Raw genomic sequence first — 23,538 nt, 5'->3', positions numbered from 1 at the left:
ATTTGCAAGTATTTTTCCCCCCTATGGCTAGAGCTGTATTAACAGGTTTTGTTCCAATAAGCGAACTAACACGCATGTATTAAGCAGAGGTCTCGGGGAATCCACTCTCTGCAACAGCTCTGGCATTCCCTCCTGTTTATTTATTTGCACTGATGAAGATGCCTCTCCTCTGTGCCATCTTTTTGCCCCCCAGCTTAGCTACTAAGCAGCCTCTTTGGTTTCTGCAGTGAATCAGCACTTCTGGCAGGCTTGTCGTGCTCTGCCTCCAAGCACGACTCCGGTGCGGCACACAGACAGACCCCTCTTGGTCTGGTTCAGTGCCGAAGGAGCAGGGCTCGACCCTTAAGGCAGAAGTTTTCCTGCAGTTTTACAAAATAGCAAACAGTAGATCAAAAAGTTGCGCTGGATTTTACTTTCCTTTAGGAAGAGAAGCTTTTTGCTGATGGTGATCCAAGGGATATTTGCAGCCCCATTTAAAGCACTGTGTGGGCATTTGGATAGTTTGCAGTAAGTGTAATATGTATACTAAGAAGTAAAAGAAATTTAAGCTAGACACATTGCACTTTGAAAAGATGAACCTTGTAAGATTCACAGATGTTTGAGAAATTTGAGAAACTCTCTGTAATAACTGCAGAAAATAAACAAAAATCCAAGAGACACAAGGTCTCTCTCTCTCTCCTCTCCAAGTGTGTTTGCAAATCCTTTTTTAGGTCATGCTACCTAAAAAAGGAAAAGAAGAGAAGTGAGTTCTATTTATTTCATTACAAGGCCAATTTTCACACCCAGGAAGGTCTCACTCCAAAGAAAACCCCACAGAAGATACTCTGAGCCTTTGGTAATGTGTCCCAAATTATTCATATCTTCTTTGGTCTGGCAATACAGAGCAAGAGGGTGTTTGTAGACCCATTGCCTGAGTGAATAACACTTGAAACCACAGCTAATCTCACTGAACAAGTTGGTGAATATGGTGTTGAATTAAGAACTCAGAGCATGGCCCATGGGAAAGGATAAATCCTTCTTCACTCTAGTGTGTGGTAAGGCTGTTATTGATGGGGTTGCAGAAGGGCAGGATCAGGCTCAGTGTTTTGCTTTGAATGCATTTTTCTTAAATGGTAAGGGAAATTAAAATAATTTACTTCCAAAAATTGTATTCTCATAACCAGTACAGTAGCAAGATGCAGCAGGATTTGGAAGTCGTGACCTTTATTTTTGTTGTTTTATTGTTGAATAGTTTTTTCTCCTTATGTTCAAATCTAAACTGAAATCTTGGCTGAAATCCTTCATGTGAGTTTTCATGTGTGGTTCTGTAGGCATTGTTTTCCTTGGCTTCCACTGACATAAATAGTTAAATAACTGAGGAAACTGTAACTATCTCGCATTACTTCTCTTCATCGGGTAATTGGTGCTTTGCAAGCCTAATATGCAATATGTTGATTAGTGCTTTTGTTATATTAAGGAGTTTATTTTTACTGTACATCAAATTTACTATAGATTAGTCTCCTGTATGCAGTTCATTACATGTCTTAGATGTGGTTTTCACAGTGATGTCAACCTTTCCTCTGCTTGGGAACTGAGTTCTGCAGAAAATTATAATACAATATATGCATGTGAGGCCTGTCATCTTGAGTGAGACATGGAGACACTGGGGACTTCAAGGGTTCAAAATGAGCTCCTGTTATTGGCTCTGAAGTGCCAATGCTCTGAAGGTGGTCTCAAGCAGACCCTCCTCCTTCTGTAGGTCATGCAGAGGGAGTACCCGACAGCATAGGTTGGTCAGTGGAGTGCTGCACATCCGAGGGCATTCCTGTGCGTCCATTTTGGACCATGTATGCTGAAGTGTGTTCGCCTCAGCTGTGCAGTGAGTTGTATGAAAGAATGTATACAGGTGTTGGCACTTTGGGTCATATGAATAGAAATGGAGCCTGTATTTTCAAAAGTGGTCCATTGTCTTGGGGATTAGTGGGAAACTTGATCATCCAGTTAGTGCTGCAACCGCATATCCTGTGAATACACTGTGTATTCCACATCTAGTAGTATGGGTATGTTTTTTAAGGTGATGGTTGTGGAGAGGATTATGTTTTTTTCAGTTTGTTTTATTAAGCCAATTAGAAATGTTCAAGACTAGGAGGTGTTTTTCCAGGTCTTATGATCCCATTAGTTAAAAAACACAGGGAAAAGTCAAGCAAGCAAGCAAGCAAGCAGAGTACAGAATAAGCTGTTTAAATAAAATACAGTAACTAACTTTCGGTCAGGTAGCATCTTGCCGAGCAGTCTGATTATTGACTACCCAGGCAGTTCTGCTGATATGACCAACATAAATTCATCTTTGCTTCTTTTTTTACTGATGCTAATGCCAAAGAACCAGAGGAGCTCTAGGAAAGGAGAGCTGGATTCAATTCTGGTTCATGAATCACATATTGAATTGTCAGGAAAGGAACAAATTCTGCCCCAATTGCCACTATAACTATGATAGGTTGTACTCATGTGCCTCAGGGCAGAATATGGTCTGAAATGAAATAGATGAGGTCAAAATCTGTTTTCATTGATCACAGAGAAGGCAGTGAAGCTGTAGAGGCAAATGTGACAGCAAAATATTGTCAGCAAGGACATTCCTCTTGCCAGTGATGCATCATGGCAAAAAGAAGGCTGTTTGATTTTCAAGCTCCATGATGTCTTGGTCGGGTTGATAAAAAAAACCAATCATTCTGTAAGCAAGTAAATTGAACTGAAAGTAAGACACAGTGATTGACACTGAGTTGCAAGATACCATTTATATAAAGTCTTTTTGCACTGAAAAAGAAAGGGGCGTTTTGTTTTTGTTGCAGAAAGTATTAATTTTTATTTTCTTTTTGCTTATATTTTTAGGATCTTGCAAAAGGGAGACCAGGAATGTGGTTCCAGGAATAATCTTCTTTTATTCCATCAGATACATTCTGCAGCCCATTCCATAAAGATGACAATAATAAAAAAGCAAGGGATACAATATAAGAAACAACTTTCTTTCTGTTAGGGCGGATGGCTTTATAGAATAGATACTGAAGCAGCAAAGAACTGAAAGTGGTTTCTGAGAAGTGTTGACCTCCTTTCGTGCCACTTACTGTGAATTAAAGCTGTGACTGAGAACTAGTTTGGGCATGTGGTACAGCACTTACAGCAACTGCTGCCAAGGAACAAGATTTGTGTTTCTAAGGAAATGCAACAAAAGAAAATGGTTTAAGAGGCAGTGGCTGTCACTGTGTAAAAAAAAAGTGTCTATTTATGTACAGATAGAAAGAAAGGCCGAATTGGGTTATTCTATATGCAGGTTAGTGTACGTGTGAACTCTTGTAATGTGAGATTCAAAATCAAACTACCGTGGATTGTGCAGGGTTTAGCATATCTCACACTGTTAGAGTTTACAAAGTTGAGCTATCTAAAAGCAGTTGTGACGTACTCTGTGCCTGTGACTGAGTATTGTTTGTCATTCTTACAGGGATTATTAGTAACAGTGACCTGCTATATGAAAGGGATACATTTAGAGCAAGGAAACTGAGGTTTTGTGGCTTTTTGGAGCTCCTTTCTTATGAAACCAAAAGGCAAGTATCTTCAGCACTTCTAAACCAAGGCTGCCAAACAGTATCACTTACCACTGCCTTTAAGGTTATAAATATCTTAGGACATGACATCCACTCACTGATTTGTAGCAAAGATGTTATGAGAATTGTTCATGCACTGAAGATTCATTAAGGGTTGAAAACTGTAGCAAAACACCAAGGAAAAAATATCGCTATATTTACACACTGTCTTAACTCCTTTTATTCTTCCCTCCCGGGTTGGAAAGGGAACTACCTGTCTCCTTTGCTGATGTCAGACTGCTGCCTGGAGACATGGTGCTATTGAAAGCGCACGATACTGTACATATTTACACCAAGCTCGTATCTGATTGAGATTGGGCTATGAGACCTGTGAGTTCACAAGTTTCTTCATCATACTCTCATGCATTAAACATGTATTTGAACTCTGGCTTGAAAGCCGTGTGATCTTAGATAGACATATTTACGTAATAGTTAAATGAATGATCATGCGCTCTCCAGCTCCTTTTCCATGCAAATGCAGAGGAAATTGAATATTATAATATTTCAGTGAGATGTCCTCAATAACAAATTACTGTTTAAAATAACCAATATTTGTATGTATATCAATTGCCTAGCAGTTATTTTTGTCTGCTATTTGCATGATATGGAAAAGAGTTTTTCTAGCAAACGTTTTAAGCTACTTGGTGCTGCTTTCGTTTCGGAATGATCACAAGGGTGCACATTTAGGGATGTATTTTCCATCTGTTTTTTTGAAGCTGGCAAAGTACATAATTTGGAATAGAAAAGAAGTCTGAAAGTACCCATATTTGAATTGGTTTGGGCCATTCTAGGAATTCTTATTCTATAGCAGTTGGTAAAAGTGAAGGACTATATTGTGCCCTTGGATGCAGTATGCAGGCAGGGCTCAAGGCCATAGAGAGCCCATGGGCTCACTAGGGCCCCTGAAAGTTTTACTGCTCAGTTCCTGATGCAAGAACCTGAAATGATCAGAGGGGCTCTGTGTTTAATGCAGTCCTGTGGTGTGCAGATTGGTTTGAGATGGGTCCATTTGCAAAGGTCTGGACTTACAGTCTTGACTGATGTGCCTGATGGAGAGATCCACTGAGTCTTCTGTGTCCATGGATGGGGCTGCCAGTGCAACCAAGCTGTGGGCTTGCTCAAACATCTCTGTGACTTTTGCCAGAAGGTGGGATGTTCAAAATCCAAAAACAAGCTTTGCTATAGGTCTTTGACCCATGCAAGGCTTGAGGCCTGAGCTTCCATGCATTTGTATGATGGTGATTCTTTTCAGAGCAAGGATCTTCACCTGGTGAGCCACAGCTCACCCACACTCCCTCTGCTAATCCAGAAGTTTTGCCTTAACTCTTCACACCAGCTCACCCTTTTCATGGGACTGCTTGTTGTATGTGGTGAATAAGGATGACAGAATATGGCCCCGTTGCTCTGGCCATGGTTGGATCAAGCTGGGCACCATTCAGTGCAGTAATTTCTCTTAGGTGGGCATTTTGAAAGCACCAAAATACTTGGGGACACTAGAACTCCTGGGAATACATGGGAGTGGGAGCAGCTGGGTAAAAAAGGCTCCAAGAAATATGAACTGTTGCTGCAAAACCTCCTTAACTATGGGGAGTAGAGCAGATATTGAGACTTTATAACAGTAGTGTGCCTGGGGTCTCAGGTTGCCCAAATTAAGTTCTGACAAAAGAACTGTATTTCATTTTGCTGTGGTCTAGAGTAGGTCTAGTCAACACCACTACTATTGAACTGCTTATGTCTCCTGAGCAGTTCAAGTGCAGTTCCTGGGATGTGGAGATGGTTTTTTTCTATCAACTGGATGGAGTTTTTTGGCTGAAGGCTGGTAGGTCCTAGTGGAAAAACCTGTATCAGTGGGTGTTGCTGAAGACAGCACTGCTGGGTCACTGTGGGAGCAGCTTATTGCCAGTGCGCTCCAAACTCATGGTGGTACAGGGGCAGTGTCCTGGTTTTGTCGGTATCTCATCCTCCAAGACCTCCTTACTCTTGTGGTTTTGTTTTTTTCTTACGTGATATATTTACTGTAGTTCTTTGCTGTATGTTAGGGATTTTTTTTTTAATGGAGATTGAAAGGTAAGGAGAAACTGGCCTTCCCTATCCTAGAAACAGAGAAGTTACAGCTAGAAATGAAGTCCTGGGTCATCTGTTTCATGCTCATGTGCTCATTGTACGATCTATCACAAACCATTTTTTTTGTATACTAAACCACACAATGTTGTAATATATGATTGATATTAATTAGGTTTCTGCAAAGTACTGCACACCTCAACTTGAACTGAACCAGAAATAAATATATTGCCATATATTAACATTTTATTAGTTGAGAAGAAGAATAGGATGAAGGCACCTATGTGAAATCCAAAGTGTGAGCTTCAGATTGAATTAATGCCAGCAGTGCCTTGAAATTAATTTGGTTACTATGGGTACAGAATAAGAAATAGTATACCATAATGTAACTATGTTTACTGATTCATTTCTGGCATTAAAAACTGAAACCATATTATATATGCAACAACAGCCTTTTCTTTCTTGGAAGAAATTGGGTACATTTTAGTAATTAAAGTAAATGTTGCCCTCTGAAAAGTGCCAGTACTCCACTGGAAGAAGAGCACTGTTCTTTTAGAGGATCTGCCCCATCGCAGGCTGCAGAGCTGCAATACACTGAATGAGGGCTAAACCCCAAAGAAAATGCTACCAACCCAGGAAGCTTCCAGTCTTCTACAGCTTCTCATTAAATATATCTTTTGTGACATGATAACATCTGTTTCGTGTACCATTCAACTGTATTGGTCAAATGTCAGTTTTCTATCCTCATGCCACTTCCTATCTCATCAGTATGTAGGAAAAGAACAAGTTTTGCATCTTAAGATGTTGCAAGCTGAGTAATAATAAAATAATGCAATGGAAATACCATATATTCAGAAAGCAATTATTTTAAGGGGTTTCAGTTTTGACATGGCTAGATTAAGTATGAAGCTTTTTGTTTTTATACTTACTGTCAAGAATGTTGTTAAATACTGATACCACCTCCTAAGAGAACAACTTTTAAATACCAAAATGAAAAGGATAAGCATTAAATATTTTGGTAGATATATTGTGCCATAATGTCTACTGCCTTGTTCTTAATACAAAGCACAGTAGGGCTTAATTAAAAAGTGATTGTACGATCTATCACAAACCTGCATTAGGGATATGGATGCCAAGAAAATTAAGTTGAATAGGTGGTGATAATGAAATCTATATTTTATTGAGTAGTTTTTATTCCTATACCTTTGTTTGCTATTCTTGCCTCCCTGTCAGCAGTAAGACATTTTCCATCCAAAATTCTTTGAAGGAATTTGTTTAGTCTGATGCTGCTTTGTTCCATTATTTGATCAGTATAAGTTATTTTGTTAATTTTTTGACAGAGTAAAATGCCTTGACAAACTTCTGATTCTGTCAGAGCAGAGCATGACAGTAAACAAAGAAAAGCGAGTCCTTATGAGCTTGTTCCTGCTAGGAATAGCTAGCTAACAACTGGTACAAGGGTGATTTTCTATTTCATGTAAGCAAAAGTCGAACTCACTCAGAGCCTCCAGGGCAGCTCCACAACCTGGTTTAGTGCAGATTTTGCCTATTCCATCTCCTAGTGGGGCTTCAGAACCTGCTAAGTAGAGTACTTAGCATTAGAGAACATCAAAATACATTCAATGAAGCATAATACCAAGTGAAGAATATCTACAATACAAGTAAGTATTTGTACAGCCTGGGCCAAAATCTCCCATGTTATAACTTAAATGCTATTGATTTTTCAGGTATCACTGACCTGAAGTTGCTGGGATTGTGCTTGGGATGAATCTGATCTATACCATTACGGCCAAGCAGAATCACAATTTAGAAAGTGTAATGCAAAGAAATAGTTACCATGTATTCTGCTGTCTTGTAATTCTGCATCAGTCATCAAGAGTTCAGTGCACTGTTGGAAAGTCTCTTCTTTAGATGGGTAGAAGTGTGTCTGCAAGCACTGTAGAAAACAATAAGACAAAAGACCTTATTGTGCCCCTTCATATTTTTAAGAGTGGTGTGCTGCAAACCAGACAGCTTGTGCTTTCTGAGCAGTGCTGCTGGGGCAGAGCTTCATTTTCACGTCCCCACTTATTAGTTCAGTGTTGTTGGTGTCCTTGTTGTGGCAAAAAATCAAACAGCCAATAGGGAAGGCTGGTTTTGACAATCTTGCTGCTTGTGTGTTCCGAAGGGACACAAATCACATATTGCAACACACTGCACATTGTAACTTGCAGCTTGTCTCATGCTTGGGTGTAATATGCAACATGAGATAATGTGCTAGAGGAGAAGACAGGCACAGCACAAGGCTCTTGAAAGCCCTGAGAGGCACTGAAAGCTTGCGTTCCTGGTATGCAGCAGTATAGATATTTGAAAGGTTAGGTTCAGTCTATTTTTAGGTAGCCTTCACATTGGAACTGCTCTAAGAATGGAGATATAAAGATTGCATGTTTCTCTGCTGATTTATCAGAGATTTTTGACAAAATGCATTAAAAAAGGTTTTCCTCTGAATTGGAGATATTTTTTTCTGAAGTATAACTGTGCTTCTTATTTAGAAGGGGAGTCTTTATGATCTTGATTAAAATGCCAGTGCTGTCTATTTCACTCCAAGATCAGCATTTTCAGATTTTAGCAAACTTAAAGAAATATGACTTTCCCACTTATTGTTCGGGAAGATTTATTCACTTGTGTAAATGAATTTTAAAAAATTGGCAAGGCTTTTTATCTCATATAAAATAAATCTGAAGATAAATGATCTTTTCCCACTAACATCACCTATCATTAAAGTGGCTAAATGAAAATCAAAATGTGTTGCTATTTAGTGCCTGCTTGCCTTTTAACGGAGATGAAATTGAGCATGTTTACTGGGCAGGAATTGTCAGCAATGCTTCGATTTATAGCATTGTCCAGGATATAAATTAACAAGCGCCATGTGTTTCCACCAGTCTCCCTGGAAGATGGTAGCCCTGTCTCCCCAAAACGTACATCTCCAGCTGGCTGTGCATGCTCCTACCCCGCCTTAAAGAAAACTGCCAACAGTGTAAAATTGTGTTGCATTGAACTGAAGTGCAGACATTTTTCCATGTCTCTGTAAACAGGAGTGCATGTGAGAATGAAACAGGTGGAGGTCTACCTTCAAAAAACCCCCAGCAATGTGTCACACTCATTTCTCAAGTCTATGCAATCTTCGTTTAATAAATTGGTAATAATATTATGATGAAGTGCTTTTTGGTGTTGGTTCAGGTTTTTTTTCAGAGCTTTTTTTTGCATAGCAACTTGCAACAGAAATTAAAATAATCCTCCATTCAGACAGTTTCTTATTTTTACTTTGTTCTTTGTTCCTCAGAGAGGAAGGAGGAGCCTGCGGTGGGCAAAAGGAAAAGGTGCACTCTGGTGAAGTCTCTATTTCAGTGTGAATCCTACATGCTTTTGTTTAAATGCATTGCCCTGGCTTGCTCTTCTGCTCAAAAGAGCGGAAACAACAAATAATGTTTAATTGTGTCAGATTGTCAGGGAATTTTACGATGGTAGAGGTCCATTAAGGACAAACATTAAGTAACAAACTTGCCTTATTTGTTGATAGACATGAAATAATAAAAGTACAGACTTTGGTGGAGGAGCCATGAATCTTCACTGGTAACCGCTTACAAAATAATAACTAACTAGTGTCCCAAAATAATAACTAATCAGTTCAGCAAATACTAAGTTTCTTGGGAATAAAGATATCAAAAAAGGTGGTAGTTGACACAATCTTTGTGCTTTATCCCTGTTCCATTCACAGTGGAAAGCTGGAGAAGCCTGAGTAGAACAAAAATTTAAAAAAAAAAAAAAAAAAGGTGGAAGTGTGCGGAGGAGTTTCTGCTTTGAACTGCCTTGGTCCTACCTTCTGTGATAAGGTCTGATTCAAAGCCTGCCTAAATCCATTTAAAGATTTTCATTCCCTTCCAAAGTATTTAGTGCAGTCACCCCTTCCAGCTACTTTACCCCTCTTTTGTTTTACTGCATTTTCTCATACAGATAAACAGGCAAATGATTTGGATAGAATAAAATTAAAATACAATAGTAACTCACCCAAACCTTTCTATGTCTAGCAGTTCTCCCATTCCACCTCTGCACAGGCTTGTTTGGGCTTGAGTCAGAGGTGGAAGCACTGACAAATTTCTTGTCGAAAGCGTCGCTGGAGGAGGGTCAGCCTCCAAAGTTTTATAGCTGCACTTTGTATAGCTAATAAGCCCTGGGCTAAATGCTTATCTTCCTTTATTTTCGTTATCTGATTTGGGGATGGAGGGAGGATGACATCTCTTGCCATTTGTGCAACTTTTTTAGATTAATACTGCAGCTCTAAGAAAAATGAATAATTGGACTTTTGAGCAGAGAGTGGAACCACAAACCCATAGGGATTCCTCTAGCACTAGTCACTAGTTTGCATATTGCAAGTTAACTGCAATTCATGAAGTCTTCTGGCTAAAAATAACTTCAGGGCTCAATTTTGTCTGGCAGAAACTACTAGTTAAGAGGTCAGCTGAAGCTGATCCTTCAGAAGCCTTGTCTGCGTGAAACTGTTGCTTTGCGCTCACTGTTGTGATGAGGTGACCCCATCTCCTCTTGGCTTGTCCATGGCTGACTCAGGAAAACAGGGTGCAGCAGCTCTGGGTGGCTGGGGAAGGGGACCTCTGATGCAGCCTGGAACCTTCAGAGGCCAAGTAGCGAGCGTGGCTGCTGTGCAGGTGAAGCTCTGTTGCCCACTCACAGGAGTTTCTGCGGAAGCTTGCCCTTCTCCACAGCCAGCATAACTCTATAAAGAGTGACTTGATGCATAAGCATATTTTTTAAAAAATCAAAACACACCAACAAATCCAGATCTTTTGTGTGATATCTTCATTTTTTGTTTGCCTAAAATTGTTGCAGAGAAAATCTGAGAAATGTTGCTGAAATCCTGTCAGATGCCTACAGTTCAGAATTATTTCCATATTATATTTTGGTTTAGTATGAAAAATGCCAAGAGCTAGGCCCAAGAAAAAAGGCTGACTCAGTTCCACTGAGCTCCCTCTGAAGAAAGTCATATTTGAAGATGAGAGATGTGTTGGTAAGGCTGTCTGTCATCTCTAGTTTATTAAAAAAAATTGCTAGGAGGCACTAAAACTGTCCACTGCCTTTCCTTCTGTTCCTTCACTCAAAGGTGCTTCATTCATGTCGACTTTACCATAGCGTTTTTGTGTAAAACAAGATTTGATTTTAGAGTATTTAAAGGTTGCTGTTCTCTCCAGTGCTGCGCTGCAGCCTTGCGTGCGCTCCACTGCAATCGCCTTACAAGCCATTTTAGAGAGGAGGTAGGCTGTGTTATGGAAATAGGAGAGTTTTTTCTTCCACTAGCTACTGTGAGCCTTGGTGTGGATCTGGCAGGGAGTGTGCTCTCCTGCGCTGCTGTGGCAACCTGGGCACCACAAGTTCCCTCCAGGCTGGGTGACTGAATGGCCAGGTGGCAAAGCAAGCCCCAAACACAGTGTGACAGCTGAGTGGCTGCCTCAGTGAAGGATGGTAACTTTGGAACGGGCTTGACTCCCACCAGATTGCTTACGATTGCATCAGGGAATCTTTTCTGTACCCTAAGATGTCAAGTCCATGGTGATTGTTTATGGGATCATCCTCTTCATGCTCTTCAGATTAATTAATTGGCATTAATGATGAACGAGTCAGGGAACTAGGGCTCCAGGGTAGTACTCTGGGTGCCTGGGAAAGACAGTGCAAGGTGGACGGTAATAGGGGTAAATGAGAATTATCTGGCTGGGGAGCCAGAGCTCTGCATAGAGTTACACATACGAGGTGTATCCCTGAAGCTTCTCTGCGTTCTGCCCTTTGTGGCTAAAGCTGGAGAAGACAAATTGCCCGTGCCCAGAAAGGGTGTGAGCATCCCAGCTAGGCTTGGGAGTACGAGAGGAAGGGCACAACTTCTGAGTGCAGAACAGATGCTCCCAGCCCCTGAACAGGAATGCCAGAAAACAGTTCCCTGGGTCTGATAAAATCAGACGTGAGCAGGTTTTGATCTCTTCCAGTGACTTGAACGTGTGGAAGGATAGAGGGATAAAAAGAACTTTATGATTTCTTTTGTTCCAAGGAAATATCAGCAGTGAGGTGAGTAAGGAGAGATGATGAAGATCTGCAACGGTCTGTGATTTTGATGTGGTCCTGCCTGCTCTGCCAACCTGCAAGAAGGTGCAAAACTGGAATCCATCTCCTTGTCTTGCCTGGGTGTCTGTGCTCAAACAGCATAAAAGCCACCCCAGGAAACTGGTGCGTTTACACGACTCTGTTTCTCAAACATATAGGGGCCATAAATTTAAATATAGATGCTTTTTTACAGATTAGTCTTTCTATGAAACAGTAACACCCGAGTGTTCATGCTGCTTTTAGCAGGCCTGACAAGCTGGATTTTCCTGTAAATCATAGCAAATGTGGGTCCTGTAGAACATGGGCTCCAAATGTTGGGGGGAAACAAGTGGCAAATGTTTTTTTTTATGTAATCAGCTTGAGTGGTTTGCTTTTCTTGTTTTTAGTAATGAGTAAGTGAAATATGCATGTGAAGTGTAATGTTCAGAGAGGTATAAGAAAAACTATAAGAAGATTTCTTGTAGTGGGTACCTGTGCTCCTCTTGCTTCACTTAGGCACTCCTGGAAGGTTTTACTACAATCAACCAGTTACAAGGAGTTGCATATCTGCAAGCCTGGTTAACACCAATAATCTGGTAATCTGCAATAATAGTAGATAGTCACAGTCAGGTCCAGTTGCATGTGAACAAGTGAGTGATTTACCTTGGCATTCAGTGCTCTTTATTTGAGCTCTCAGTCTTTGGAAGCAGATGTGGCAAAATTCAGCCTGGTGTCAGTGATGTCAGTAACGCATCACCATTTGGAGAAAGTTACTTTGGACTCTCAAATATACAGCTCCTCAGACAGCAGCCTGTGACCCAGAGCTGAGCCAGGAATTAATTTGGCCCTGATCTCTTGAGCTTTCCAGAGAGCTGGTACAGAGCATCATCGTGGGTTTTCTTTGTTAAAAAAAATCTCAGGTCATAACTGCCCTAGCAAAACTGCAGAGGGCACACTGCTTTATTCCACTGTAGAATTACTGCACCAATGAACCCAGAAGTTCAAGGAGTTTGACTCACTGGCTTATGCTATTGAAGGTATATTCTGGGTAGGATGAACTTGATAAATAAGGAAAAGAAGATGAGAAGGGGAAAAAAAAAAAGAGCAAACAAATAGGATAGAAGTGGAACAGAGAGAATGGACTGGAAAACAAATACAGTACTGCGCAAAAAATAAGAGTTAAGATGCACAGAAGGAAGATTTCTAATAAAAAATTAATAGGGTACATATACTTTATATAGAACACCATTCACGCTAACACACCTTTGGAGTGCAGATTCCTCTTTTATACATAGCATTGTCTGATCTTTTGCTGTAAGGCCATTCACTCTTGGAAGGTTGAGCAGAAAGGGTTGAACTGATGTGAGAACTGGTTTGCAAACCTCATCTGGCTGAAACTCCAGCACCGTTTTTATAAACAAGTTTGGTTGTCCTTTTTCCACTGGAAAAGTAGCAAGGGAAGAAAATCTTTCTTCCTTGGTGCCATAATGAAGGGACTAAGTTTTGGATTTTGAAATCATGAGGGCTCCAAAATCAGTAGCTTCTTCGAGAAACCTAAATTACAGGGAATAAAAACATGATCATAGTTAGAAAATGTGAGTGAAAGAAGAGGAGAAAGAGATAAAATCAATTCTGAATCCAGGAAAAAGTCAAGGACAGAGGGCTCGAAGGCTTCAGTCTTTGATTTCCATTGCCTGTTGTTGCAGGCAGGCATACCTTCCAGTCCTGTTGGAAATGTATCAGGATTTGCGAATTTGTGCCCAAATGCTGTTAGAAGGCTTAGCAGAACTTTCTTGAATTATGACCCTTAAAGAAGAAAACGCAAAATTTGGGAATTGCTGAGACTCAGTACAGAGTAACCTAAAAACAGAGGAAATACAAGGATTGAGGAAGTTGTCTGATGATTGACTTTTCAACAGGGCAGATTGGATCGAACGGACCCGCAGACTTTAGCAGCTAAAGGAGGGTTTTCTTTGTATGTGTTTGTTATGGAACCAAATATCCTATGTGTGTGCTTAGATATTGCCCCACAAAAGATGACTGTGCAATTCTTTAGTGTTGTCAAAATAGAGGGACGAGCATTGCTAAAGCTACTAGGGAACGTTTAGAAGACAAGGTTTCCTTTGAGGAAGCAGCTTAGGTGCTGGCCGGGTTTCACAGGTTTCATTTACATATGCGGAGGCTGCGCCATTTCCAAACTACACCAGCGCTGCAGCTGCCTTCCTTGCTTTTCTCCTCTCACAAGCACTATGCTCAAAACCCACATTAAAACATGTGAAAAAAAGATCCTAGTGGGTAAATTTATACTGTGGCTGGCGTTAGACACTTCAGTTAAAAAAAAAAATTCTTCCTAAGCAATGGGGAACCCTTGTTGAAATCTCACAGTCTTTTGTAGTTGGAATCGTGCTTGGCATCCCTTCCAGGTAACGCTGGAACTGCCAGAAAAGTTCAAGCTATAATGTGGCCATAGAAAAGCTCTGGGGGACTCTTGTAATTATTACCTATTGGTCGCACTGTCCACAGTGCACTAAAAAAGTTCTTCAATCTCTAAAGCTTGTATGGTGAGAGCACCGCTAAGGTCACAGTTTTTATTTATCAGTTAACTTGCTAATTTGAAGGGAAAGCATTGAAGTGGAAATGTAGAAAATAGAAACAACATGAGCAGGTCAAAATATCCAAAACAGCAATATGAAATGTTCCAGTGTAAATACATTTCTATAAAAGGTGTGAATGAAACTTCAAAAAAAAAAAGATGATGGATTTGGCACAGTCAATGAACACAATTATAAGTAGGTATTGAAGGAGAATATTCCACCAACCATGGATCCACAGATAATAATTAATAAGAACCAACTCCACTCCAGGCAGGCAGGTGCCCAGCATTATTTCACAGTTGACTGTTCGGGGGGGTAGAGGTACTCACCTTTGCCACAGATCTTAATAATTTACTGCAGTTTTATCATTAAATCAGCATATAATTGGGAAGGAAATTAGGTTTTTTTCGTCATGAGAGCAAAGCAATACCGTTAATTTAATTATTTGTAGGAAAGGCTTTCCGTAGTCATTTGGTATTTTGCTGTGGTTTTTTCTTTTTTAATTAAGTAAAGTAAGAACAATGCCATTTTTGTCATCTGTGCTTGGTGAAAATATGACAGTGTGATGTGATTTGCAACTTAAGCACAAGCTGGGAAAAATATACATTTTATCAGGACTGGCAATAATGAATTACAAGGGAACAAAAATAAGCAAAGAATATATCTGAGACCTCCTACCATTTCTGAAGTTTCCAATGTCTGTGAGAAAAAGGCTATTTCAAGAATTGTACTTTGTATTTATTTTTTTCTCTCAGCAAAATTGCCATACTCTTGTATAATAATTGAATTCGTTTAGCCTTTAGAATACTCGAGTTTGCAAATAACAATGAAAATGAATATTTCATGACATGGAGAATGATCAGTTATAGTTTTGTAACTTTGACTGGTAGCCCAGCATGACAGAGCCAGTGCTTACATTTCACGAGACTTTTTGCACCCAGGTAATTAAAAAAACTGGAGCTTAAGACAATAAGCAGGCAGGTGGAGATAGTTAAACATGACCTTTATTTGTGGGTTTTCTTTCCGTGTTGTGGGCAACGTTTTGCAGTTCCATTTGGTACATGGAGTTTGTTGTGTATGCAGTGCAAAGGGGCATCATAAACCAGTTGCACCTGCAGCAGCCCCTGTTGTCTGGCAAAGACTTTGATGACAAGACTTGTCTTTTAACTGTGTGTCTCGATTTTCACACAAAAAGAGATTTTTTAATTTATTTATTTTCAATGAACCAACACTGAGTCCAGGTCAGAAGGGTCGGGGTGTGGTGTTTGTACATAAATATTCCGAGGCAGCTTATAGGGAGAGGCGGGTGTGGGTCAGGGTGGTCCTTGGTAGGACTGAGGCAGTTGCTTGTAACAGCTATGGTTTCTTGGGGAATATACTGAGACAGAGAAGTGATTAAAATGCAGCTCAAAAATACTGTAATCTAGCTGGGAACAGGATCAGGCTCCCCCCTTGGAGCAGGTGAGATAACTGTAGGAATGTTTTTTATAGATGCTTACTCCATTCCAGAGAAATGCTGGGGTGGGGGTGAGGGGTGTTGCTGATGCATTTGATGTGGAAAAACTAACTTGAGTTGCAATTATCCCTGAGAAACCATTAACCTAACCAAAACATTTGGCAAGGTGCAAAATCCCCGAGTGCAAAAAAATGTTGGAAGGTGGTGTAACTTTTGCTGAACTGTGGGATAGGCTCTCCAAAGGGAACAGTGCCGAGGAGCCGGTGCGGGCACTGGAAAGGTTGGGCTTGGGCTACTCGCATGCAGGCTGTAGCTCGGCTGGGAGTCACTTCACTTTTTCTTTATAATAAGCACAGCTCAGCCTATTGTGTGCCGGGGTGTGGGGGGAAGACAAAGAAAGCAAGCAAGAAATTAAAGAAGATGGGGAGGGATAGGAACTGTGCTACAGCAGGAGCAGTGTTTCAGGGGTGTGGCGTGGAAATCTCCTTTGAATCGCAGCGTGGTGCTGCGGCCGCCGAGGTCTGAGCGGGTTTTGCAAAGATTTACTTCACTTCAGTCTGGGTCTGCCCCTGGCTGACGTCACGGGCTGGAGCAGCGGCACCAGAAGGCTGGATGAGTGACAGCCCAGCCTACTTTTTAATAGCTTTGTCATGTGACGGGGAACAGTAGTAAGACAGGTGCCTTCGATTCACTCTCAGAGAGGGTCTCATTGCCTGCATGAGTGTCTGCTGCCTGCCTGCCTGCCTCTGGACTGTAGTTTGCCAGCTTTCCTGCCGTTGCTCCGCAGCTGGATGGCGTGGGACATGTGCAACCAGGACTCTGTATGGAGTGATCTCGAGGTGAGGGGTGCACGGCGTGGGTGGCGTGTGGGGTGCAGGCGGTGGCGGGGATGGTGGGCTGGTCAGGGAACTGGCAGGACGGCCGAGGCAGCATACTTTGCAAACAAGTCCATATCTTATCTTAACTCCAGTAAGTTTGCTATTTTAAGGTTACTCTGCGATGCCTTGAGCAAATCAAAGCTGAGCTCCTGTCATCAGTATACTATCTCCTGCAGTTGGAAACTATTTTCATGTGCCTCTGGCTCGCTTTCCCGTCATATGCAATATTTATGCTCTAAGATATTGATATGAATCGGTGTCTGAAGTGGCATTTCCAGTGGCGTTTAGTGGCCTGGTTGGAAAAATGCCATGTTTATTTAGAATAAGAGTAACATTTCTTTAAAAAAAAAAAAAAGTAGTTAAAATTAACCATTGGCTTTAAATTTTAATTGCTTCTTTCACTGTGCTCTGTCAAAGGTTTTTTCCTTGTTTATCAGCGGCAGAATACAAAATGCACACAGGAATGAATACCCTGTTGTTTGGCTTTAGATGCTTTTTAAAAGAGATTTCTGGAAGGAGACGTTTCCCTGCTTCTTGTGGTATTGGAATACTGACACTGTAGCTAATGCCCCGTAGAGCAGGGTTCGCAGTCAATCCGAATAGTCCAACAAATGGTTAAATCCCACTGTACAGCAGAGACAACAGGATGAACCATGAGAATAGAGTTTATGCAGGACTGTGTGAACTGCTGCTGCTGCTGCTGCCGCCGCTGCTGCTGCTGCTTGTGTAAAAATAGACGGCAATACATCAAATCCACAGCTTCTGCTGGCTACAATTCATAAAGGAAAAAATAAAAAAAAAGAGGCAAGCAGCCCCGTGGTAATCTTTGGAGTATAATGTGAGGTTTGAGGATTTCTGCATGTTTGCATTCGGCAAAATGGAGCATTACCTGAAAGTTCAGGCAACTTGTGAAGCGAGGCAAACTTTCTTTGGACCCCATGGAGAGGAATCCCAAATACAGACCTGCTCAAAGGAACTAATCCTCTGGCTTCGGGCTTGGAATAAGTGCTTAAAATGGTCCCCTCGGGCAATGGGGAAGGGAAAAACAGGTTACAGGCGATGCTTTTTAACTAAGATGTTCATGCTGTAGAGAGCTACCCATCTAAAGTAAAAACATTCCCATGTTCTCCAGTATATTTTTCCTATCTGGCAGAGCATGTATGTGGATTCTCAAGTCATTTTGTCATGTTTTAAATATTTGCAGCTTGCCATTGTATCTGCTGATTTCTGTTTGCATATTGTAATTGGTCTTATCTTGTTTTGATTTCTTGGTAAAGTGGAATAGATATGGATAATTCATATGTCCTGTAGCTATTATGAGTCAAGTCTGTAAGTGGATGACTTTCTGGCTCCAAAGTCCTAATTGTTTCTGAGTAGCTGGAGTATCCTGTGGGTTGTTGTCTGGCTTGTAGCATGGGTCTCAGCTGCCGTAGCTTCATTTTTCCATCATGTATTATTCCTAATGCTGCTAGGAGCTGATTGAAGAACCGGCTTATGTGGAAATACTGAAGATTTATTTTAATCACTAGAGTTCCAGCAGTAATTTCAAGCTAGTAACAGAATAGATAATTTATGTCAATGACTTTTTCATAGTGCAGAGGAAAAAAAGGGTTTGATCTTAATATTAATTGTGTGGTGGATGGATTAACTGTGGGTAGGATTTTACCAGTGTGCTCCTGCGTTGCACTTCCTGTAGCAATACTAGTGTCTGCGTGCTGCTTTGGCTCAGGGGATCACCTTTACTGAGCTGAAATAATGCAGGCACAGGTACTGGAGGCAGCTTTCATTTTTTGAATCATTAATGTTTGCTGTCAATGTAAAATGTATTATATTCTTGCTCTCATAATGACAGGACGGCGTGTTGCTCAATAAAGGCCTGCATCACTGTAGCTGATCAACGTCCCTAGTGCTTCACAGCTTAATGAAGGTGATGTACAGTAAGGTTGCAAAGATTGATAGAGAGAATCCACATGACACACATTTTGTCAAGTCTCTCTCTCTTTCCTGAGTTCATCCCCTTGGCACTTTGAAAAACTTGTTAAAAATAAAATGCAGATTATATTTTCATTAATATAATTAATATGGCACAAGTCCAGTCTTCTTTTTTTTTTTTTTAAATTTACGTTCAAAGGCACAAAAACATCCAAAAGGCTAATGAAGAATTATACTTAATTATAATGATTCATTACCATCAGTGCAGTTGAGCTAATTTATTGTTTGCGCCCGAACTAAGAGAAAAAAGGTCTGTTGGAGTAATATAACCCACAGTAATTAGCCTTTTGTGTTTAGTGACTGCTTTATCATCCTAAATGTTATTGTAAAATTAAGGCTATAGTTATGGAATAACTATCATATCAAATAACTGTGGGAAGACAGTAAAATGTGTGTTAGCAATGCAGGTGCACCTGTTACAGATGTATAGGCAAACAGTAAATACCAGCGTGTCAGATGAGGACAGTTTTAGGACTTGGAGTGTTAAATCTGGCATCATCCAAAGGCCAAATATAAATTAATAACAGGAACACTTGCTACTAATGTGTCTCAGATTAGAAGCATAATGTCATATTGAGAAACATTGATTTTATTATCATGTCAACATTGGCAAGGCATATATACTTCATTTCAGCAGTTACATTTCTTAGGTGACATTGCAGTCACTACAGGTAAATGAAAGCTGTGATGAACAGGAATTTTTTTTGTTAATACCTTTGTTTATATTGCTTCAAAAGCCCACTGTAGGAACTTAAAAATGCAGATTACCAAAAGTAAACATGTTTAAGTAGGTGGTTCACAGAGTGAAGCTATTTTTATAAATGAAAGCAGTAAGAGATCAGCAGGATACTTTAGAAGTCTGTGACATCAGTTATAAGCTACTGACCTCCACCACACAAACCTGAGAATGATGCTGAGAATCTACCTTTTCAGTCAAAAACTAGATTATCCTTTAATGAGATCAGAGATTTCGGCCAAGCATCAAAAAAGGTCATCTCTGTATTATAAGATTACTGCCAGAAGGTTGTGTCTCGCACGAAAAAAAAGGAAGCCTTCTAATTCTTTTCTTTTTTCCTTATGCCCAAAATAATGGTAAAAAAATTGTGTGCAGTTAAGATTACTTAAGTGGGGTTTTGACTTCTTAAAGTTCTGCAGCTCCTTAAATAATAGGAAGAAAAACAACTGCTATTTCAGAGCTTCGTTTTGCAGCCTCTCAGCTTCCTTGCCCCTTGGCCTATTCCGTGATTATCTCGTAGTGTCCTGGTAGACGCAGAAGTTGTCTGGTAAATTATAGCTCGCACCAGCTGCACCAAGTCTTTGTGCCAACAGACAAAATCTTTGCTCACGGCTGCGCTGCTGCATCCAGCCCGCGCACTGCAGACGCTCCGAGCTTCCCAGGGACAAAAAACTCAATGAAATGCACCTTCAGCAGCTCTGGCTTGCATTCTTGTGAAAGGCGGTCCTTGTGAGAGTGACATAACTGGTATTGAGCAATTCACATCCATGGACACTGTGTTAGTGCCCTACAGACATCTACCTTCAGAAAGTGGCGCTTTCTGCATTGACTTCAGTCCAAATAGAAGTTGGGAAATCATTCAAACCACCCAGTCAACTGACCGGAGTTGAGAAGGTCCTGCTGTTGGCCATCCTTAACACATTGCTAGAAATAGTCAGGGTGGATGTCCTTAGACTCAGTTGACTTTAGATGGCTTTTAACCATTCAGCACCTGGTACCTTTGCATGGTTACGTGTGCTTTGCTACACGTATCGATGTAGGTGTTCGGAGGGGAGTTACGAGGATACATGGTACAGTGCAGTAGGAATTGCTTGATTGAGTAGCATTGACATATGGAACTCAGCTATTTGCCAAACTGTTACTACATGTTTTCCATAATTAGGAAATGGTTTTGGTGGATACTCTGACATTTCGACTGCTGTGCTAAAGTTATTAATTTTTTCTTCCTTAGTAGGTCAGTCAATACCCTATCTAGCTTCATACTAGCATATGAAAGGATACTGATTCCGGGTTTGTTTGTATTTATCCCCACTCTCTTCCTAAGTTGTGCAGACAAAACATTTTGCGCTGCTGAAGAGGATTCGTGGGACTTTGTTTACTGCCTCAATCAAAATGTTTCACAGACCCTCTACTTTAGGATTACTGAATCAGAGGATGCCATAAGAGGAAAACCCATTTGATTCTCTCACTACATCCTCTCTCTAGGGACATTTAGGGAACTGTCTAGGATAGTAGATGTGTTTGCGCCAAGCAGGTGAAAGGCTGTGTGAACTGACTGTGCCTGTCACCCAGAGGAGAATATCAGGATATTCCAAGCTGCACTTTGGTTGCCAGGACCCTGATATGTAACTGGGTGGCTGTGGTCTGTGCACCGGGAACAGAGCACAGCAGCATCACTAACCCGTGCATTTTTATGCCCATATGGTAGCCACCATCATGATTGACCGCAAGGATTGTGGTAAAGTTCTGTAGAAGTGAAAAGTGTGACTATCTCCAGCTTGAGCTAGCCCCCAGGGCTGAAGGCTGTAACAGGCTGTGCCTCTTTAACCTGAATGCATCAGGAAATGCATGACAGACCTTGCCCAGAGGTATTCATCTGTAACTTGTACCTGCACTGGTTTGCTCTGAAGCAGGAGAATAAGGACATGCTTTGGCCTCTGCTGTTGGATTTAAAGCTTTGAACACGATTGTTATCAAATAGTGTAGGGAGAAGGAAAGTCGTTGTCCCTGGACAGATATGTGACAGAGAAGGCAGCTTATGCCCTACTATTTCCTCATCTTCTTTGCATACCTGTATAGTACTAGCCATGATCAAATACTTAAGTGGTTTTTTTCCAGAAAAAAAGGTCAATCCTAGTGACCCTGTGCCATAGCTAAATTCAGGTTTAATTCTTATCACATGATATTAAAGTTAATAGATTCCTGGTAATTAATGAAACTATTTCTGTGTTGCTGTATCCTGCAGTGTGCTGCTCTGGTTGGTGAAGACCAGCCTCTTTGCCCAGATCTCCCAGAACTTGACCTCTCGGAACTCGATGTGAACGACCTGGATGCGGACAGCTTTCTGGGAGGACTCAAGTGGTATAGCGACCAGTCAGAGATCATCTCCAATCAGTACAGCAATGAACCCGCCAATATATTTGAGGTAAGGCAAGGTGATGCAAGTGCACATTGCAAAGTCCTTGCTTGCTTTTTTTCTGATTTTTTTTTTTTTGTTACCCTGGTGGACAACAGTTTTACAATTTTTCCCCCATTAAGAGACAATAAATGTGGTGATGTGTTAAGGGTTCTGATTGGTTCCTTTGATCTGCATGATCAGAACTAGGCCTGCGATCTGGAGGGGTGTGGGGGGTGAAACCTTGAAAGGATTTAAATGGAACTTCGGATTTTTGAAAGAAAACAGCTAAACAGTGCCTACAGTACACTGCCCTGTGGTGTCACGGTGAGGAGTTGCACAGTTGTCAGCTACAAAGCAAAAGTCGAAAGTTGTTTGTTGTCTTCTACTTGAATTCCTCGTCAAGAAGCAGAGTGCAGCACAGCAGCTAATTGATGAGTAGCTGGAACATTTCTGGTAAAGGTTTTTACCACTCAGAACCTTACTGTGCAAGGTTCTTTTGCACACAAATTGAGAGGTCCTCGTCGTTGATGTATAAGGGAGAAAAAGGGTGGATTTGGCAGAGAAGTCGTAGATCTCCTGGTGGAGAGCAGTCTAAAAGTAAAAGTCGAAGAGTGCTAGAGAGATTTAAATCTTTTCTTTCCAATTCTGCCTTGGGGATCAGGGTGTATGAGAGGAGGGTTACTGTCCCTTTATCTCTGTCTCCAGTCTTCTTTCTTTTGTTGTGTAAAGCCTTCATAATTCTCCGCCTCATGGTTTCAGGCAGCTGTGCCCCTCTTAAACCCTAACCTCCTTCCCTCTTTGGTAATAGGAAAGGCTATAGATCGTCCACTGACCAGGAAATTGGACAATAAATTGATTATCTGGCAGGAAGACCTTGTGCAAAAGCAAGCTACAGGTACTGCCTCTCACATGGCAGGTACCACAACTCCAGGAAGTACAGCTGGTCCACTGTCTCAGGGAAGCCCTGAATTATCATGGTGGAGTTTAAAGGCTGGAAAAAATTAACTGAAGCAACATCATAAGATGCTCACTTAGGGTGATGTGCTGAATAAAATCCTTTTTTTTTTAATACAGCTCTGAACCCACAGTGATCTCCCTGATGCAGATGAAGTTGCACTGGATTTATACCAGTGTAACTGATAGCAGAAACTGGCCTTCTCTATTCAGTTTCTGTGATTTCCATCCAAGTAACTTCAAATTAATTTTATTCAAATCAAAATAGGCCTGCAAAGCCTTGTGCAAAGCCCTCTGTTTTCTTTAGTTGTATAGTGTTCTGCACCTTGTTTTACAAAGTTTCCAAACCCCGTGTTGTTCTTGAATTGCAGTTGTACTGCTCCAGGCCGGGTACGGCCTGCTGGTGACTAGGTTTGGATGGTCGGTGGCAGAGAGGCAGGGGGGCAGGGACCACACTTGCAGCTAGTGTGGTGCAGACTGGTTTTGCTTTTTTTATAATGGAAGAGACATATTTTTCCACAGTTATCAAAAGCCAAATGCAGAGGCATTTTCCTTTAGGAAAAATCAGCTGAAGATGCAGACTTTCAAAGTGTAAGTTCCAGATAAGTAATACAAATAAGTATTTACCAATTTTAAGCACAGAAATCATTCCAATAAAACCAGTAGAACATGAACACAGACCTGTTGCTTGCCCCATGTGTTGTTGCCTGGCTGCTCTGATGGCCACAGCTG

General features: G+C 41.0%; 1 protein-coding gene across 3 annotated transcripts in view; it reads left to right on the top strand.

Annotated features, from left to right (window-relative positions):
• PPARGC1A (PPARG coactivator 1 alpha) overlaps positions 1 to 23,538 on the top strand; it is a 369,787-nt gene that overhangs the window by 283,917 nt on the left and 62,332 nt on the right. For 2 of the 3 annotated variants that reach the window (XM_032685184.1, XM_032685186.1), the window contains exon 2: positions 21,700 to 21,879. In XM_032685184.1, coding sequence (XP_032541075.1) covers positions 21,700 to 21,879 — 180 coding nt within the window. Of the gene's footprint in view, positions 1 to 16,490; positions 16,688 to 21,699; positions 21,880 to 23,538 lie in introns of those variants that run through there. The other variant, XM_032685185.1, reaches the window with a different exon arrangement.

Source organism: Chiroxiphia lanceolata, chromosome 4 (genome assembly GCF_009829145.1).
Source record: "Chiroxiphia lanceolata isolate bChiLan1 chromosome 4, bChiLan1.pri, whole genome shotgun sequence".
In the NCBI taxonomy this organism is placed as follows: domain Eukaryota; kingdom Metazoa; phylum Chordata; class Aves; order Passeriformes; family Pipridae; genus Chiroxiphia; species Chiroxiphia lanceolata.
Note: the sequence above shows the minus strand (reverse complement) of the source record. Positions and strands in the feature narration are given on the sequence as shown.